This window comes from Idiotropiscis lumnitzeri, chromosome 1, assembly GCF_059441095.1.
Source record: "Idiotropiscis lumnitzeri isolate Australia: NSW breed Sydney's pygmy pipehorse chromosome 1, RoL_Ilum_1.0, whole genome shotgun sequence".
Lineage (NCBI taxonomy): Eukaryota > Metazoa > Chordata > Actinopteri > Syngnathiformes > Syngnathidae > Idiotropiscis > Idiotropiscis lumnitzeri.
The window spans coordinates 27,041,215-27,056,438 of NC_142391.1; the positions used below are offsets into that span (position 1 = coordinate 27,041,215).

Here is a 15,224-nt window from a genome sequence, read left to right on the forward strand (position 1 = left end):
GTTCCATAGTAAACACCCCCATTAACTAGTTCTTCAGAAAGCCTAGCAATATGAGCACATTACAACTCGTAACTTCCAAAGCTCACAGGACCGAGCTTTCCGCCCACATGTTTACTCACTGAGCATGGGATAAAGCCCACAGTCAGAAGTGGAAGTGACGTGTGGAATAATTACGCATCTAAATGAGCTGTTGAGGGCTCAGTATGACTGACCTGAGCAGGCTGAGTCACACACACTTTCTGCACTTCTCACTGACTGCACCTCATATCATAAGTTATTTGTTCTTGCACTTCATACATGCATACATTTAATCATGCATCAATCCATACATGGATCCATTCTTCAAGCTACACGCGCATGACACACATTCATATATTGATTTACAGTGTACACTGTAGCTATAAATCTGCTCATGCAGTACCGCGCGCAAAACTCTCAAGCCACCACTCTTTGTTGTTTTGTCATTTGATTTTGTAACGCATGAAAAACTTTGCAGTAAAACGAATCTTGTTTGAAGGATTACACGGGGGGTGTAAAAAGATACAAAAATTTGCAGGGGGGTTGTTGCATGAACAGTTGTTGCGCAGCAGTGTAAGATATGTGGTGCAGGAGGACACACTGACTAAATTTTACTTACTTTTTAATCTTAACTCTATATTTTCTATATGGCATTATTTGGAGAATCTGTAATTACTTCATAATACTGTATATTGATACGATTTAATAATTCTTTTTGGCAAAACTTGTCAGAGTTTTGTTGTCTCCTGGCAATTCCGACATTTTCCTTCCTTAGTGACAGTTACGAGAAACTACCTGCAAATATTTTCACGAGTCTAAATGATCAAGATGGACATCGGACGGTTTACTAATTCCCCCATCATTTGTGACTGCCACTGTTTCTTTGTGTATTTAACATAATTTGGCACAAGTCAGAATTTGAAGTCATATTTGTAACTCGCAGATGTTTTGGGTCGCGTGGCCCCCGTGCGCTTGGCATAGCGTAACTTCATTTTCGTGCCAGCGCAAGTCTCGTCTAATGTGTTTGGGGACGTGTTGCGCCAGTCTGCGCGTGCCGGTGCGCGAAGCAGCCTTGCCCCTGGCGCATCTGATAATTTGGTGACAGAAAGTAGTCTGCGCTCTGACGCACAATCGGGAGGTGAAAGGCGGTCTCCAATTGCACGTCTCAATGGCCAACTCCGTCATCTGAAAGGGGAGATATGCAGTTTACGTTCCAGTGTCATGCATGGACTCCAGCGCGTATAATTTGTCTTTCCGCCACGATCAAACACGGCGTACTCAGGCATGCACTTCGCCTTCATTTTGATGCAAATGAGGGATGCCGTGAGGATTTGCTGGGAAAATGTTACATTCCATCCCACAAAGGTGCAAATGCCCCGTAACACCCAATTTTACCGGCGCAAAGTCCAGCAAAATACCAAACGAAAGAAAACTCCACAGAGAAAATAGGGCCCAATGAGATCTTCTGAATTGCTTTTCATTCATCAAATGTCACGTAAGTGAAAAGGGTGATTCATTTTGAAAAGGAAATTGCATGTTCTACATATTTGTACTTTTTTTTCTTGTTTATTGCTTCCAGGACTAGCCGACTAATTGCAGAGTCATATTAATTGAACAACTTGGAGAACTTCCTGTCCTGGAACTTTTCTGACACACCTTGTACTTTTGTAACCCTGAAGAAAAAGGTGCACTAGACTCTTTTCATAACTGTTAAGCGTTGGTGGAGGTCTGTGCTCTGCTGATTGTCATTCGAGTGGCACAGTGTTGGTTCATTAGCATTTTAAAAACAATATATACAATGTTGGCCTCAGACTATTCTACCCAAGCAATCACGCATGTATGCATCTATCCATTCAACCATGCATGCGTCCGTCCCCACATTATGTGCTCGCTTGAAAGTCCATTAAGGTTCCCTGCCATCAGGAGTCAAACAAGGTTCTCCCAATTTATCTGTCATCCGAGTCTGACAGGTTTTAATTGGCGGGCGTAGAATGCAAGGCCGCCCAAAATGTCCCCGTAGCTCACTCACTAATTATAGACTTCCTGCTTGAGAAATCACACGTCGCATTGTTTCCTAATTACCATTTTTACAATAAATTAAACTCCGCGCCGCTGTTAGACAGGCACAGATCGGTGCATCAATACTGTCATGTACGCGCAAATCCTCACGTCCACCCATTCGTGTATATTTTTCACCAATGCAGCTCATTATTAATATTTGTTCTCATTACGACCGTAGTTCTGGTTAAGATGTTTTCACAACTATGCGAGGGCACAGAGGGGGAGGCAAATACAATGGCGCATGACTCGTGTGCATTCAATGACTGCGAAGACCCTTGGAAAACCTCAAAATAAATAATATTAAAGGCCATTCATTCGGCATACGAACCATTCCATGCTGAACGGATTTGACTCTCCAAACCACACCAAAATAAAATTAACATCACAATCAGCAGCAGCAAAACAATTGTAGCGCGGCTAAGTCTAATTTAGCCGTGATTTGTAAGCAGGTCTCCTGCAAAGGTGAGAAAACATCATTAGTCTTAAAGTAGAGGCTGCACAAGGGGGGGAAAAAAGGGAAAATGTCGCCTAGCCGAAAGCACAGCGTGAAATATTTCTTCCCGCTACCAGAGAGACAGAGGGGGAGTTTTTGGCAGTACGCGTCTGTCGTTTCTGTCACACTTTATTTGAACGGAAACTGATGCACCGTTCTATTAAAAGACAAACATTTGTGCGCTTTTTCCGCGGCAGACGTTGAACCCAGTTCCAGTCGACTTGACTGCGCTGTTCCAAGGAGACGGTATTCAGAAGAGAAAGAAGCCCTGGGCCAGCATTTGAGAACCACTAATCCAGATTAAAACCCCCACCTTCCATTTTCTTTCACCATTCCATTCTGTGCGGGAGAAATATATGATTTCAACAGATGTCATCAGCTTGGGTGTAGCGCAAACTGTCTTATCATGAAACGTGGGATCTGATGTGCCAATTGCTTTGAGAGGCGTAAAGATTGAACTTGATGTGAATTTGGACGGCGTGCTGCGCTCGGCTTTACCACCGCAAAATCCTCCTTTCATGGTTGCCGAGTTGAGGGGTGATTTTTGTGGTTCTTCAAGTAATAGGCCTATTTCAACAAACGTATGCAAAGACGACTGGGATGTACCCAGCGATATGCGCAGAGACAAACCTTTAGTTCACCCATAGATAAACGCCGCACAATACATGCTGCATATGAATGGGATGCTTAAACACTTGGTGCTTTCTTAAGAGGAGCCTTACCTTCACAATGGTCACAAAGGGAGGCTCGGTGGTTGCGGCCAACCGGTCCGACCCCGTCTTCACCGTGGTCGAGGGGTCGGGGACGGACGCGTTCTTACTCGCCATGTAGTCAAGACCATATCCGAACGCCTGAATGGCATTTCCTGCAAGAGACGCACATGCGCGGCTTGTAACTGAAGAAGCCAGTTAATACCCGAGCCGACGGCTCGGTCGCCCGCCCAAATCTTTGGCAAGCGTCGTGACGAGGGAGGCGTGTGACTAGGGAGTGACAAGGATACTGCGAGCTAAAGCGTTTTGATTTGTCAGTGGGATTAAGTGTCGTATGCCAAACTAATCAAAAACAATCTGAGATTTGTGTTTTAAAATCTGTCACCGGGGAGGCCGCTCGGAATTTCCACTCGCAGAATACCAAGCGCTGGCCCGTGTTCAATAATCAAAGATGTGCCCTCCTTATGTAAGCGCTCATGTCGTCAATTTAACTTTCTGCAAAGAAAATCCTCGGGGATTCAATAGACATGCTCCTCAAATCTTTGGTTCGTGTCCTCCGCTCAATCAGGAAGCTTTAACGCTGCTCATTCTACAGCAGACGGACACAATTGCAGTGACGCGCCCACACTCGGAGATGATGAACCCCAATTTGTTTTGTGATCAATGCGCGCACCAAGAAATGGGAATCTTTTTAAAACAAGCCAATCAGTCGGCTCTCGGAGGGCAGCATTAGCCTGTGAATACATATGAGGTGCTTCCACGCCTTCAGTGCATTTGTTGTGTCTAAGCACATATGCGAGGCTCTGCAAAAATGCGATAAACCCCCGTTCAGTGGGCTTTCCAGACACGTGGCGGCGTACCTTTTTCGCTTCTCAGCCGTTCAAAACGCGACACTTTTGTCTCTTTGCTCACCCAGAAGGAGCAAAGGCATATAATTGCTTGGCAACCACCTCCATTATAAGGTCAGCTTGCAGAGATGACTTTGAATAGATTTTATACCACTGATCAAATTCAAAACGGCACAGAACAAAATGTGAAACGGTCCCACGCGGCTAATCCTGCTGGACATAAACATTTCCGGTTCTTGGTGTTTACACCTACGCACTACATACTTAACATGTACACATGCACTGGACGCAACAATGTGATTATTAGCTACCAAAAAGCAAATCAATGGCACACATTTACATTAGTGAGTTTTACTTCACTGTGTTTATGCATTTGTATTTTTATTAATACTATGTACTTAGATTCGGAAATATTTATGTAGAGTGTGAGGCTCTACCTAATAAAGTATTCAGGGAGTTTTACCTTGACATATACTGGATTTAAATATGCTGCCCCCAGGTGATGGACGATACTACAACAAAATAATTACGTGGAATTTAAAATGATATTTTTTCAAGTGTCCTTGCTTTAAGATGCACTGGATGCGTATTTAATATTCTGCTTTATTCTCCTGTGTGGTGTATTTTCCAGAAGTCCAGATACTACATAATAAATCATACTGTATGCAATACTACGGAACCGAATGTAATGTAGATGATAAACACGCTCATTTTAAATTTCGTGAACATTTGCTTTTATTTTAAATTGTATGGTTTGGAAAGACTGGCATGGAGATGCTCTTGGAAAAGGCAATTCAGTCCTAGCTCAAATCACACGCAATTGGAACACTTAGAAGTACTTGTAAATGGTTGAAATGGTAGCCAATTATAGTTAATCTTGACTCTGGGTAACTGCCGTCTTTAACATTTCGCCAAAGCCGCCACTGTCTATTTGCAGAAATGGATGCAGTATAAACTGAGTGCATTTCTACTCCGTTCTTGGATTGCAGTTGCTATAGCAAACGCAGCATTGTGGACGCTCTCCTCCCCGGTGTGTTGAAGTTTATCGCCCGTTCCCCTCGACTGCAGAGGGGGGAGATGCTGCATTTTCAAAGTTATTTTTCAAGACGCCTCCTCAGCTCCAAGCCTCATCCCTCATCCTGCACATTCAGCTAAAAGTGAACCCCTGCAATCTATTGAAATGGTCTGAAAGCATTTATCCACACGGCGGAACATGTTAAAGGTGTCGTGTAGCACCGAGCGCCATATCAAGGAAGGATTTTTCTTCTTCTGACTGAAAGACGAGCGAGGATATTTGAGCGAGCCACCTCGTTGAGCTGCAGCCGCTGTCTTCTTGAGCATGAGATGTACAGAAGATATGTATTATTTAATTCTGCGCCAGATTTTTATGACACTTCTCTCCCGTAAGCGATATGAGATTGCTAGTGAAAATGACTTGCAAATGGTTTCTTTTGTGTTAAGGTCTGGGCAGATGTGGCCTGAAGGGAGGATGAGCGGAGAAAAGAAATGACTTCTTTCTGACAAACTTAATTCACTAATTCCAATTTAATCAGCTGCCAAAGAGATGTCTGTTGAAGTTGAATGAAAGTGTAGAGCTGACAAATTGTATTACGACTTGACGTTACATTAATCTTTCCTTTTTTTTCCCCCTCCACTTAGCCCTTCCAACATATTGTATTTTCTCAAAGAGTGGTCTCTGAAAACCACCATGCACCACTTAGTCTTCATTTGCATATTCTACTTGAATAAATAAAGACTTTAAAAAAAAAAAAAAAAACTTTCCAGGGCTACATGATGGACGAGTACCAAAACCTGACTTTAATTTACTCATTTCACATGAATCCTGTATTGGTCCGAAAACATTTGCGGAACGTGACTCACTCAGGCAAGTGTTGTCTGTGAAGCTTTGCAGGAAGTTGGCACACTCCTCTTCCTGGTTTCCGCTGCCTTTGCAGGTGCACCAGGGCGAAATGGTCCACTGGGTGAAGCTGCTGTCCACATAGTTGGGTGTCATGTCCGTGCCTGCGGATACACAAACACACCCACACATTAGGATGAACATCTACGGGTCACTAATGGACAATAATGGCCGACATTTATTGCAAATAGTTTCTAGAAAACACGGCAACGCGGGAATGACATTGTCCTGTTTTACTTTTTATGGGAAGCGAGTGCTCATTGTAATACTTCATTTTCGATGTAAAGAGCCCATTATGCTTATGAATATTTTCGCAAAGCAGGTGCTTTAGGAAGTGCGCGCGCCGTTGGATGAGAACAGCGCTGCGGCAAAACACTTCACTTTTGAAAGGTCTGTCAGCAGGAGTCAGCCATGTCATCCACTTTGTGTGAGCGGCGTGACTTATCTCCTCGCTGTGTGCAGTCTACGCACCCATGCAACTTGCGCGCTAAAAAAGAATTCCAGCCTGGATGTCATCACCAAGGTGCCGTTATCAAAATACGTATGCATTAGCCTGTGCACATTGTTGGAGCAACATTTAATATGAGCAAACAGATGGTCATCAAGTCTTTTAATTAAGTAAACACTCTCTCTGTGCCTCCCTAATTACTTCTAGTAGTAAACTGATGGCCAGGCCGCTGGGGGAGATATCGTAGCCGCCGGGGAAAAGCTGACAGTCTCACTCCTCCGCCTGCTCCACAGGATAAAAAAATAATAAAATAAAAAAAAAAACAAGACGAGAGCACTGCAGCACTGTTTCTTCCTCTCTAGACTACGAACCATCTCCTCATAATCTCGCCGTGCTGCTGACATTTGTGAAAAATATTGTGAGATCTCCCAGCGGGTCGCTTCTTTTCTCTCGCTCTCTCATTCAGACATGCGCTCTCCCTCCATCACGGCGATACTGACCGATGAGCCTCGTGTAGGAGGCCAGGCAGGCTTGGTGATTGTCTTGGTTGGGACAGGTGCTCACTGTGGGTGGGATGCTGCGACAGTTTGCCATAAAGTCAGCCAACCTGGACCTGCATGGGGAAAAAAAACCCCCCAAAAAACATGAAAAGTGTCCGGCAGACAGACACAAAGAAAGTGGTAACAAAAAGGCGCAAACATAAAATATACAATAGCTCGTCTTCATTCCCAAAGAAAAATGTTGTGGAACCTCGACCGCCTCATGTGAAATAGAAGTAATGATATGGTCATTTACTACCATTGACGGCTAAAGGCGTCAAAGATCCTTGAGTTAACTCACCACCCAAACAATCAGTGGAGAAAAGCAAAATGCAAAAAAAAAAACAAACAAACAAGGTGAAGCAGCATTTAGCTTTTTGGCTGCACCAAAAAAAAATGGGATATGCTAGCAAGAGAATTAGTCAACCGCAAGTGTGAATGTTAAATTGAGGTTAAAGATTTTTTATTTTTTTTTACCATGCTTGTGATTGAACTCTTCCAAAGTATTTTCAAAATCAATTAGTTATTTTTCCCCTTGCAATGTACAATGCATTCTACCATTTTATAAGGCAATCTTTTATTTCTCTGTATCTCAATGTCGAGAAAATGCTAACTTTTTATCGATTGATTGTTAAATGTTTTGAACTTTTTATCACGTGTTACTGGCATACAATCATGACACTTGCAATAGATCAAAGTCATCAATGTTAAGGGTGTCCAGAGGGAAATTACTACTGGCGAGGTTAGCCGCTTCACATCTAACTCAACACAGCCTCGTTTTCCAAGTACGGCAAATTCCATTCTTCAGCCCATTATTAGTGCGACTGAGAAGACACAGACACATGTACGGTGCACTCTTCTGTTGTGCTGTGAGTCCCATTTCTTGTTTTGTGGTTATCGTCGCTGCTGCCCTTCTGTTGGGACATCCATAAAAACGCGCACACCCAAAAAGGACAATGAAATTACAACTTGTAGATTTGAATCCTCTTGCTGCTCGCTGAGCGAAAGGTATGAAGAAATCACTCATGATTTCTCATTTGCACTTCTCCAACCCAGCAATTGGGATGGTCAAATTACAAATACTCTGACAAAACTGCATTGCATAACAATTACGTAACGTAAGCAATACTGTTGTTGCTGCCAGTTAACGAGATAAAAACTAAAATCCCCTTGAAATTAAAATATTTAAATAATTTGTGTTTGACAAATGCACACTACTATGAACAATGAATTTGTCACTGACAAAAAGCACTGGAGGTGCTCTGGTTGGTCCAACAATTTATAATCAGTGCTTTGGTGTTGTGTTTATGAAACTAAAATTAAAAAAAAACTGTTTTACTGGTTTTGCAGTAAATGTACGCCAACTAAAAATAAAGATAAAAAGGAATGAAGTGTATGTGTGTGTGTGTGTGTGTGTGTGTGCGCGCACATATTTGTAAATGTTGGTCAGTTGCCTCTGATGTCCAGCATCAAAAAGGGACATCATATATGCACATCTGTTTTCGTGGCAATCAAACAGGTGGACTGAATAACCACCAGGTCTCCCCCATGAGTATTTTTTTTAATTTAATTTTGTTTTGCTATCTTCACAACATGCACAAGAAACCCAGCAGTAATTAATTAATGTAGGATGAGAGCGTCATGCTTCTTTTGACCCATTGTTCCACAATTATCCCTCACATCTCAGTGGTTTCCCAAAATTTACTTTGGGCGCCAACCTTGGGTACTGATAAAAGTGGTCTTTTTTTTTTTTTTGTTTGTTTGTTTTTCGGTGTGTTTGTGATAAGAGCTTTAAGTCTGCCGAGGCCCCCAGGGTGGCATTGCTAATCTACTTAAGTAGGTTTATTGGGAGGAGCGTGTGCAAAGTTACTCTGTCTGTGCTCTTCACATCACTGCTGCCCACTCCGTGAATCACAAACCGTTGCATCTCTCTCTCTCTCTCTCTCTCTCTCTCTCACCCCCCCATCTTCTTCTGACCACTTTATGGATTCTCATTTTACGCAAGGCTCTGCAGTGGATTTTAAGCAGCTGTAAGTAACACATGGTTGGAGTATTACCTATTTAGCTGAATTTAACGAACCGAATTAAAACGATAGCCAAACATCGCAATGTAAATTATACAAACACGGACAGGCCACAAAAGGGTGAGCAAAATAAAGATGTTCAACACAAGCTCTGTATTAGTGGTGCCATGAAAGTTGTTTTAATTGAAGGAAATGTTGACAGTTGTTGTTGCGGTTTGTGATGGTGTTCAACTTTAGTACTTGGTAAAGACGGATAATGTTTTAGCAACCTCAATTTGACACATGAGAAGGAACAACAGGTATTGCAATATAAACAGCATGAGGCCGGATGTGCTATGAAAATTCATTATGAAAATGTTTCCACAGCTAACCCCTTAGATGTCTTATTAATTATGGTAAAATATGTTGTTGTTTTTTTGGTTATGTTTTAGGCAAATTTCGCATTGCTAATAGTCTAATTTAACAAAGTCTATTGCGACAGGACATGTTATTTTGGACAAGATTGCCTTGGGTTTTCTGCATGCATTAAAAGTTCACACAGGGACAGAATAGCTGGAGAAGAGTCCAGTTGGATTTTTATACAGGGCTAAAAAACATATTCAGTCGCACTGAAATTTGGAACAGTCTGTGTGCGTGACATCAGCTAATCTTGAGAGATTTCCGCAAACATGATGCTTGAACTTGGTCTGCATCAAAAATACGGACTCTACTGATGTCTTTTATTTAGTTTTTTTTCTTCTGATACCACCACAGAAGTTTGATGACCTGAGAACATGAAACATGAAATCAAACTTATTATGGCATGGTGACCAAACAGGTCTCTTGTCCTGGCAACTCAGTGCAATGCATCGGTTATAAAAACCTCCCAAGTAAAAACGTTCATCTCCCTCTGCATACATCCTCATCAGAGTTAATGACGAGAAAATTACTTTTACATTTCTGGGGCAGTTAAAAGCAATATAAACAAATAAGACTCTAAAACAAGGGCCGCGTCTCATGCTGTGTTGAAAGTTAATCAGTAAAATGGGTTTCAAGGCAGCTTTTAAAAAATGGACAATGCGGTTTTTCTAATGCGCACTGGGAGGTCCGTCCTTCCATATTTTAGGACCAGCAAGCAAAAAAGCTCTATCCCCTCTGAGCTTCTGATTGAACTTGTTACCTCTAGGGGCATCTGGTCAGCTCACCTGAGGTATGAGTGGACGTATGAAACGGCTCAGAGGAGTGAAACGGAGCGAGGCCATTTGAAGATTAGACAACAAATTACAGAATCCCCAAAATGAATTCTTCTCTGCGCTGTTGGGATGTTTGATACCACTTTTTTTCCAGTCTGATACCAGTATGAATTTTCATATTTGCACACTCACCGATACCAAGTATCAGTACATCTAGTGCTTGTAATATATCTAAAATAAATTGTAATCAAAAAAAGTTGATAAAGACCTTCCTTCTCTGACGCAGGTTATAATTCGCCGATGCGTCATACTGACGCAGTATCTCACCAACGACTGCGGTGCAGTGTTTACTCAATGTTAGACTTTCTTGGTAGTATTGTTCGCTGGTATCAGCACTCTCCATGAGTAATCAATACCTTGAATTAAGACCAGTATCAGCCCGATACCGATACCTGGTTTCAGTATTCGCCCATCGCCCAAAGACAACCAGTGGAGGGAGGAGGAGTTATAGTATGTGCTCCCTCTTATGTGTTCCAGTTAGGAGGCAAGCAACCCCGACATTTCAGCTAATATAGGTTCTATGATGGTGGCTGCTTCCCTGGATCGGATCACGCACAATTTTTCTCTGAGCCAACATGAGGCCCTAGTGGTGAACATTGCCGCCTCTTCGGTCTGAGGTTCTGCTTTTTAACCTTTGAAAAAACATGCTGAAGATGCAAAATTGGTGTGAATGGTTGTTTACCCATCTGTGCCCAGCACCTTGCCTCTACCAATTACCTCTGCAATAATCAGCTGGATGGAAGAAATATTTCCTGCATTAAATTGTTTTGAAATCCAACCAATTTCACAAGATCCAACATCCTGATTGTGTTAGCCTTGTATTTCTTCCGAAATTATCATGAGATCCTGCTGTTCACTTCCATTACCAAAATACAAATGATTTTTATTGTTACAAAACCCTGCTGTCTTTACAGAGCTTTTTAAACCAGCATGGCCATCCAAGCCGAATGCTTTATGCTTCACTTTTTTTTTCCTCATTTGTTTTGCTGTGCAGCCCAGTGTAGACAAATTGAGCCTCATGTGTGTTGAGGGGACAATATCCTCTTTGCTGATGTCTTTTACATGGCCTTCTATGTAGCACACCTCACAAAAGGGAAATCTTATCACGATGATAGTCTTCTTCGGGGCGCTTAATCATCTTAATGCCTCCAAACGGATGTGAAAATAATCACCTTGTGCACCGATACTGTGTGCACCCCCTGAAGATATGCTGCCTTTTAACAAATGTGATGAGTTCATTTAGTGAAAGGGAATAAAGGAGATGAACAAACTAAATGATGTGTTTCAAAATCCTGACCGGTGTGTGATCTATTTGTGGGATCATTCTGTACTGTTGCGAGACACTGAGAGATGAAGCGGGATTTAAACAAGGCATTGTCGAATGCAACATCTGCCCAAACGTTCTGTCACCTTTTTAAATATGCATAGTAGCTGTATCACCTTCACGCAGAGCAACAGTGCTACTCGATCACAAATGCATTGCCGTTCTGGCTTTTCCATATATTTCGGAAGCAGCTGGACTTGCTTTGGTGAATAATGAGCATTCTTGTGCTGATGTCGAGCCTGTAATTTTGGCATTCGTGGAAGTCAGTGAGGAGGATTCAGGCAGAAATAAGGCGAGGTATTTAAAGAGAGTAGAAGTATGAGCACAAGAAATAGTGGACACAAACAGATTTGTTTAGTGGGGATTATGAGGGTGACCAGGTGAAAAACTGTCCTTCTGCTGGCCTTTCACCGGAATGCGTTATGATGTGATGAAAGGAGAAGAAGAAAAAAATTGTATTTTAATGTGTCTCTATCTAACATTCTTGTGTTTCCCTCATGTCCCTTAAAACAACATGCAATTGAATTTGGAATGGAATCAAATTGATAGTCATTGCACATGCATGAGCACAGAGCTACGACATATACAATTCATCCCAAAAACAATCAACAGAGAGAAACAGAACGAAAAGCCCGATTTTCTCGAATGAAGAAAAACAACAAATGGAAGGGAGGGGGAATAAAACGAGGACCAAACTTTGCTCCTACAAAGTGTTTAAGGCACAGCATGGAATTGGAAAAAAAAAAAAGCAAGATATAAACAGCGACTCAAAATATTTGCACATGCGGGAAGGGAGCAAGATGTGGGAAAACAATACCTCTTGGGCTATCATGGCCGCCGAAACGGACAGGGGTGCAAACATACACACACACTACACAGATTTCGATATCGTAAAGAAGACATAGCTACACTTCCAAATTTATTGCTCTCCACCAGATTATTCATAGTTTATCGCAGGGTTTTTCAATCCTGTTCCTCGAGGGCCGGCATCCGGTCTGTTTTCCATCCCTCCCTGCTGCAACACACCTGATTCAAATGATCAGGATCGTTATCTAACTTCTGCAGACGTTTCCGATTATCTGATCGTATGAATCAGGTATTTTGCAGCAGGGAGAGTTGGAAAATAGGCATGACACCAGCCCTCCAGGAACAGGATTGAGGACCCCTATATGTGATAGCGTACTTAAAAAAAAAACCATACTTTACATTAGTAAGTGTTACTTCTCAGGTACGCAGGGTATATAGATGTGTTTTCCAAAACAGTGCCTTGGCTCTCTAAAGGTTATGGAAGACTTTCTAAGACAGTTCAACACGTAAGATTGTTTGCCTAACATGGGCTGAGCACGTGTCACACGATGTTAATCCTCTTGATGATTTGCAGTCTCTATGACGCACATATGCAACAAAACATGTTTTTTTTTTTTTTTGCACTACAACAGACAAACATTCTTTCAAATGTTTTTTTTTTGTTCTTTTTTGAAAGATAAGACATTAGGTAAATGGCCACGTTTCCTTTTAGAAGCCGAATCCTCTAAGACAATGATGGCGTAAAGACAGTAATTTAACGTTTATAGAGGTGTTCGCACAACGGTCTTCCAACCGGGGATGCAGCACATTTCAAGGTTTCCACCGGATTTCCATTATAGCACCACCGAACGCCACTCGCAGCTGAAATTACAGGTTGTCTAGCTCAACAGAGTTTTTCTGGTCATTTCAACCACTCAGCCCCCCGGGGAAGTGGCAGGGGAGCCCCTACAGAGGTAGACTTCTTACAGCCAACCTGACACTTTAAACACAGTCATTCAGGCCGGCGCCGAGTGCATGTCCGTCCAGCCTGGCAGTAAGAGAAAACTAATGGCTTTTTATATGGATTCTTATTCCGATCACTTGATGTCCGTGACAAACGGTCCAATCGGAAGAGTGTCAGTCTAAGAAACTATTTCCTCTCGGATGAGACGCAAAGACAAAATAGCTATCAGACGCCCCAAATTCTCTAATAGCTTCTCAAGGATGATTATTTCTGTTCAAATGAGAAAATGCCGCGCTCCTTGCCGTTATCTCTCGTCTTCAGCATATTGAAGCTGTCAGCGTTATCTCTCCATCATTGACACAAAGCATAACAACAGCCATGACAATGGCCGCCACTTAATGGGATGTTATAATAGCCCTTGGATGAGGCAAATGAAAAAACAAAGGAGCTGCTTTTTTTGTTGCGTTGGCCTCCTCGCCAACATTTTATCTCCTTTCTACCCTTCAGCCTCACTCTCTTATCATCTTCGTCTTGCTCTCGTCAGCCTCAAGTAGGCCCACTTGCAAACTTGCCATTAAGGAATTTCAATGTGCCAAAGCAGAATCCGCAGTCCTGCGTGTGTGTGTGTGTGTGTGTTTCTTTGTGGCTTTGATTAACCTAGGCGGCCAACAATGGGCAACATTTATCGTGGAAGCGTGCGCGTATTGTGATGCATGGCTCATCGCAGCAATTATTATGATGAAAAAGACAAACAAAAGCATTCTGACCTTGTGTGGGGAGCAGAAGCGCTATTTTGATTGGAAATAAGAATAATAATAAAGCCCTTACATCCATTAGAGATGTGGTTTCATGCAACTCATTTTCACTTTTAACTATTATCTTTGAGGCTGCCACCTTGCTTTCTGCTGCGTGGCCTTGAGGCCAACTCTAGTTTGGTCCAAGGTCATAGGCCACTACATAAGGCACATCTGCACAATCTAACAAGATCCAATATAAGAGCTGCGTACAAAAATTCTGCTTTTACAAAAAGGTCAATTCTCCGTTTTCAAAATGTGACAAAATGGACCAGGTAGCCATGTCCGCCTAGTTAGCGGTCAGCATATCTGCCTCACTCTTCTGAAGTTCTCACCTTTGACTTTCCTGTGTGGTGGACTTTGCATGCTAATCCGGCTTCCTCCCACATTCCCCAAATATACACGTTAGTTCAGTGAAGACGGAAAATGTCCATAGGTGTTCAATGGTCTCTTCCAAAGACAGCTAGGAGAGGCTCCAACTCACCTGTGACCCGACTGACGACGAGTAATACAGAAATTGCATGGATGGCTTGTTGTTCACATTGGCAGAGCGATAGAGAGAAACACACGTTCTCAGCATGATACATCTCAGTTGGACATTACTGTAGACATCCACAATCATACACATAATTCGCATTTTTAACTCTCTACAGGCAGATTTTTCATACAGCTCTTGTTGGATCAAATTAGCATGTCCAGGTATTTCTCATGTTGCGGCTCGTAGATTTATTCGTCTATTGACCGCGCTAGCACCTGCTATTTTTGGCAACGCCGCACTCGTTGGGATTCCCAGTCGATCCCAAAAGAGCCATGTGGACAGATGGTATTCAGTGAAAACACAAGGAAGCTTAGCCATCACATTTTTCTTGCCCATTTTGTTTGGTTTTATGGTTTAGTTTGAAAACATTGACCACGATTCTCCTTACTTGGTGCACACATCGACTTGCAGTTGATTCGATACTAGCAGCTGCAAAATGACTTTCAACCCCATACCGAGTGTTGTGCCATTTGAATGAATGCTAAATCAAGCATCGCACGCACGCACACACGCTCACAGCAGTACGA

At 42.4% G+C, this 15,224-nt stretch overlaps 1 protein-coding gene and 1 long non-coding RNA gene across 4 annotated transcripts in view; one reads left to right on the forward strand and one right to left on the reverse strand.

Moving 5' to 3' along the window:
- The window catches only part of LOC148344060 (uncharacterized), a 117,450-nt gene that overhangs the window by 38,128 nt on the left and 64,098 nt on the right, over positions 1-15,224 (forward strand). The gene's annotated exons all lie outside the window — the stretch shown is intronic.
- The window catches only part of LOC148344061 (GDNF family receptor alpha-2-like), a 61,280-nt gene that overhangs the window by 4,188 nt on the left and 41,868 nt on the right, over positions 1-15,224 (reverse strand). Inside the window, exons 5-7 of the mRNA XM_088292381.1 lie at positions 6,997-7,109; positions 6,012-6,152; positions 3,295-3,437 (exon numbers count right to left, since the gene is read on the reverse strand). Of these exons, the coding sequence (XP_088148507.1) occupies positions 3,295-3,437; positions 6,012-6,152; positions 6,997-7,109 (397 nt within the window). The remainder of the gene's footprint in view (positions 1-3,294; positions 3,438-6,011; positions 6,153-6,996; positions 7,110-15,224) is intronic.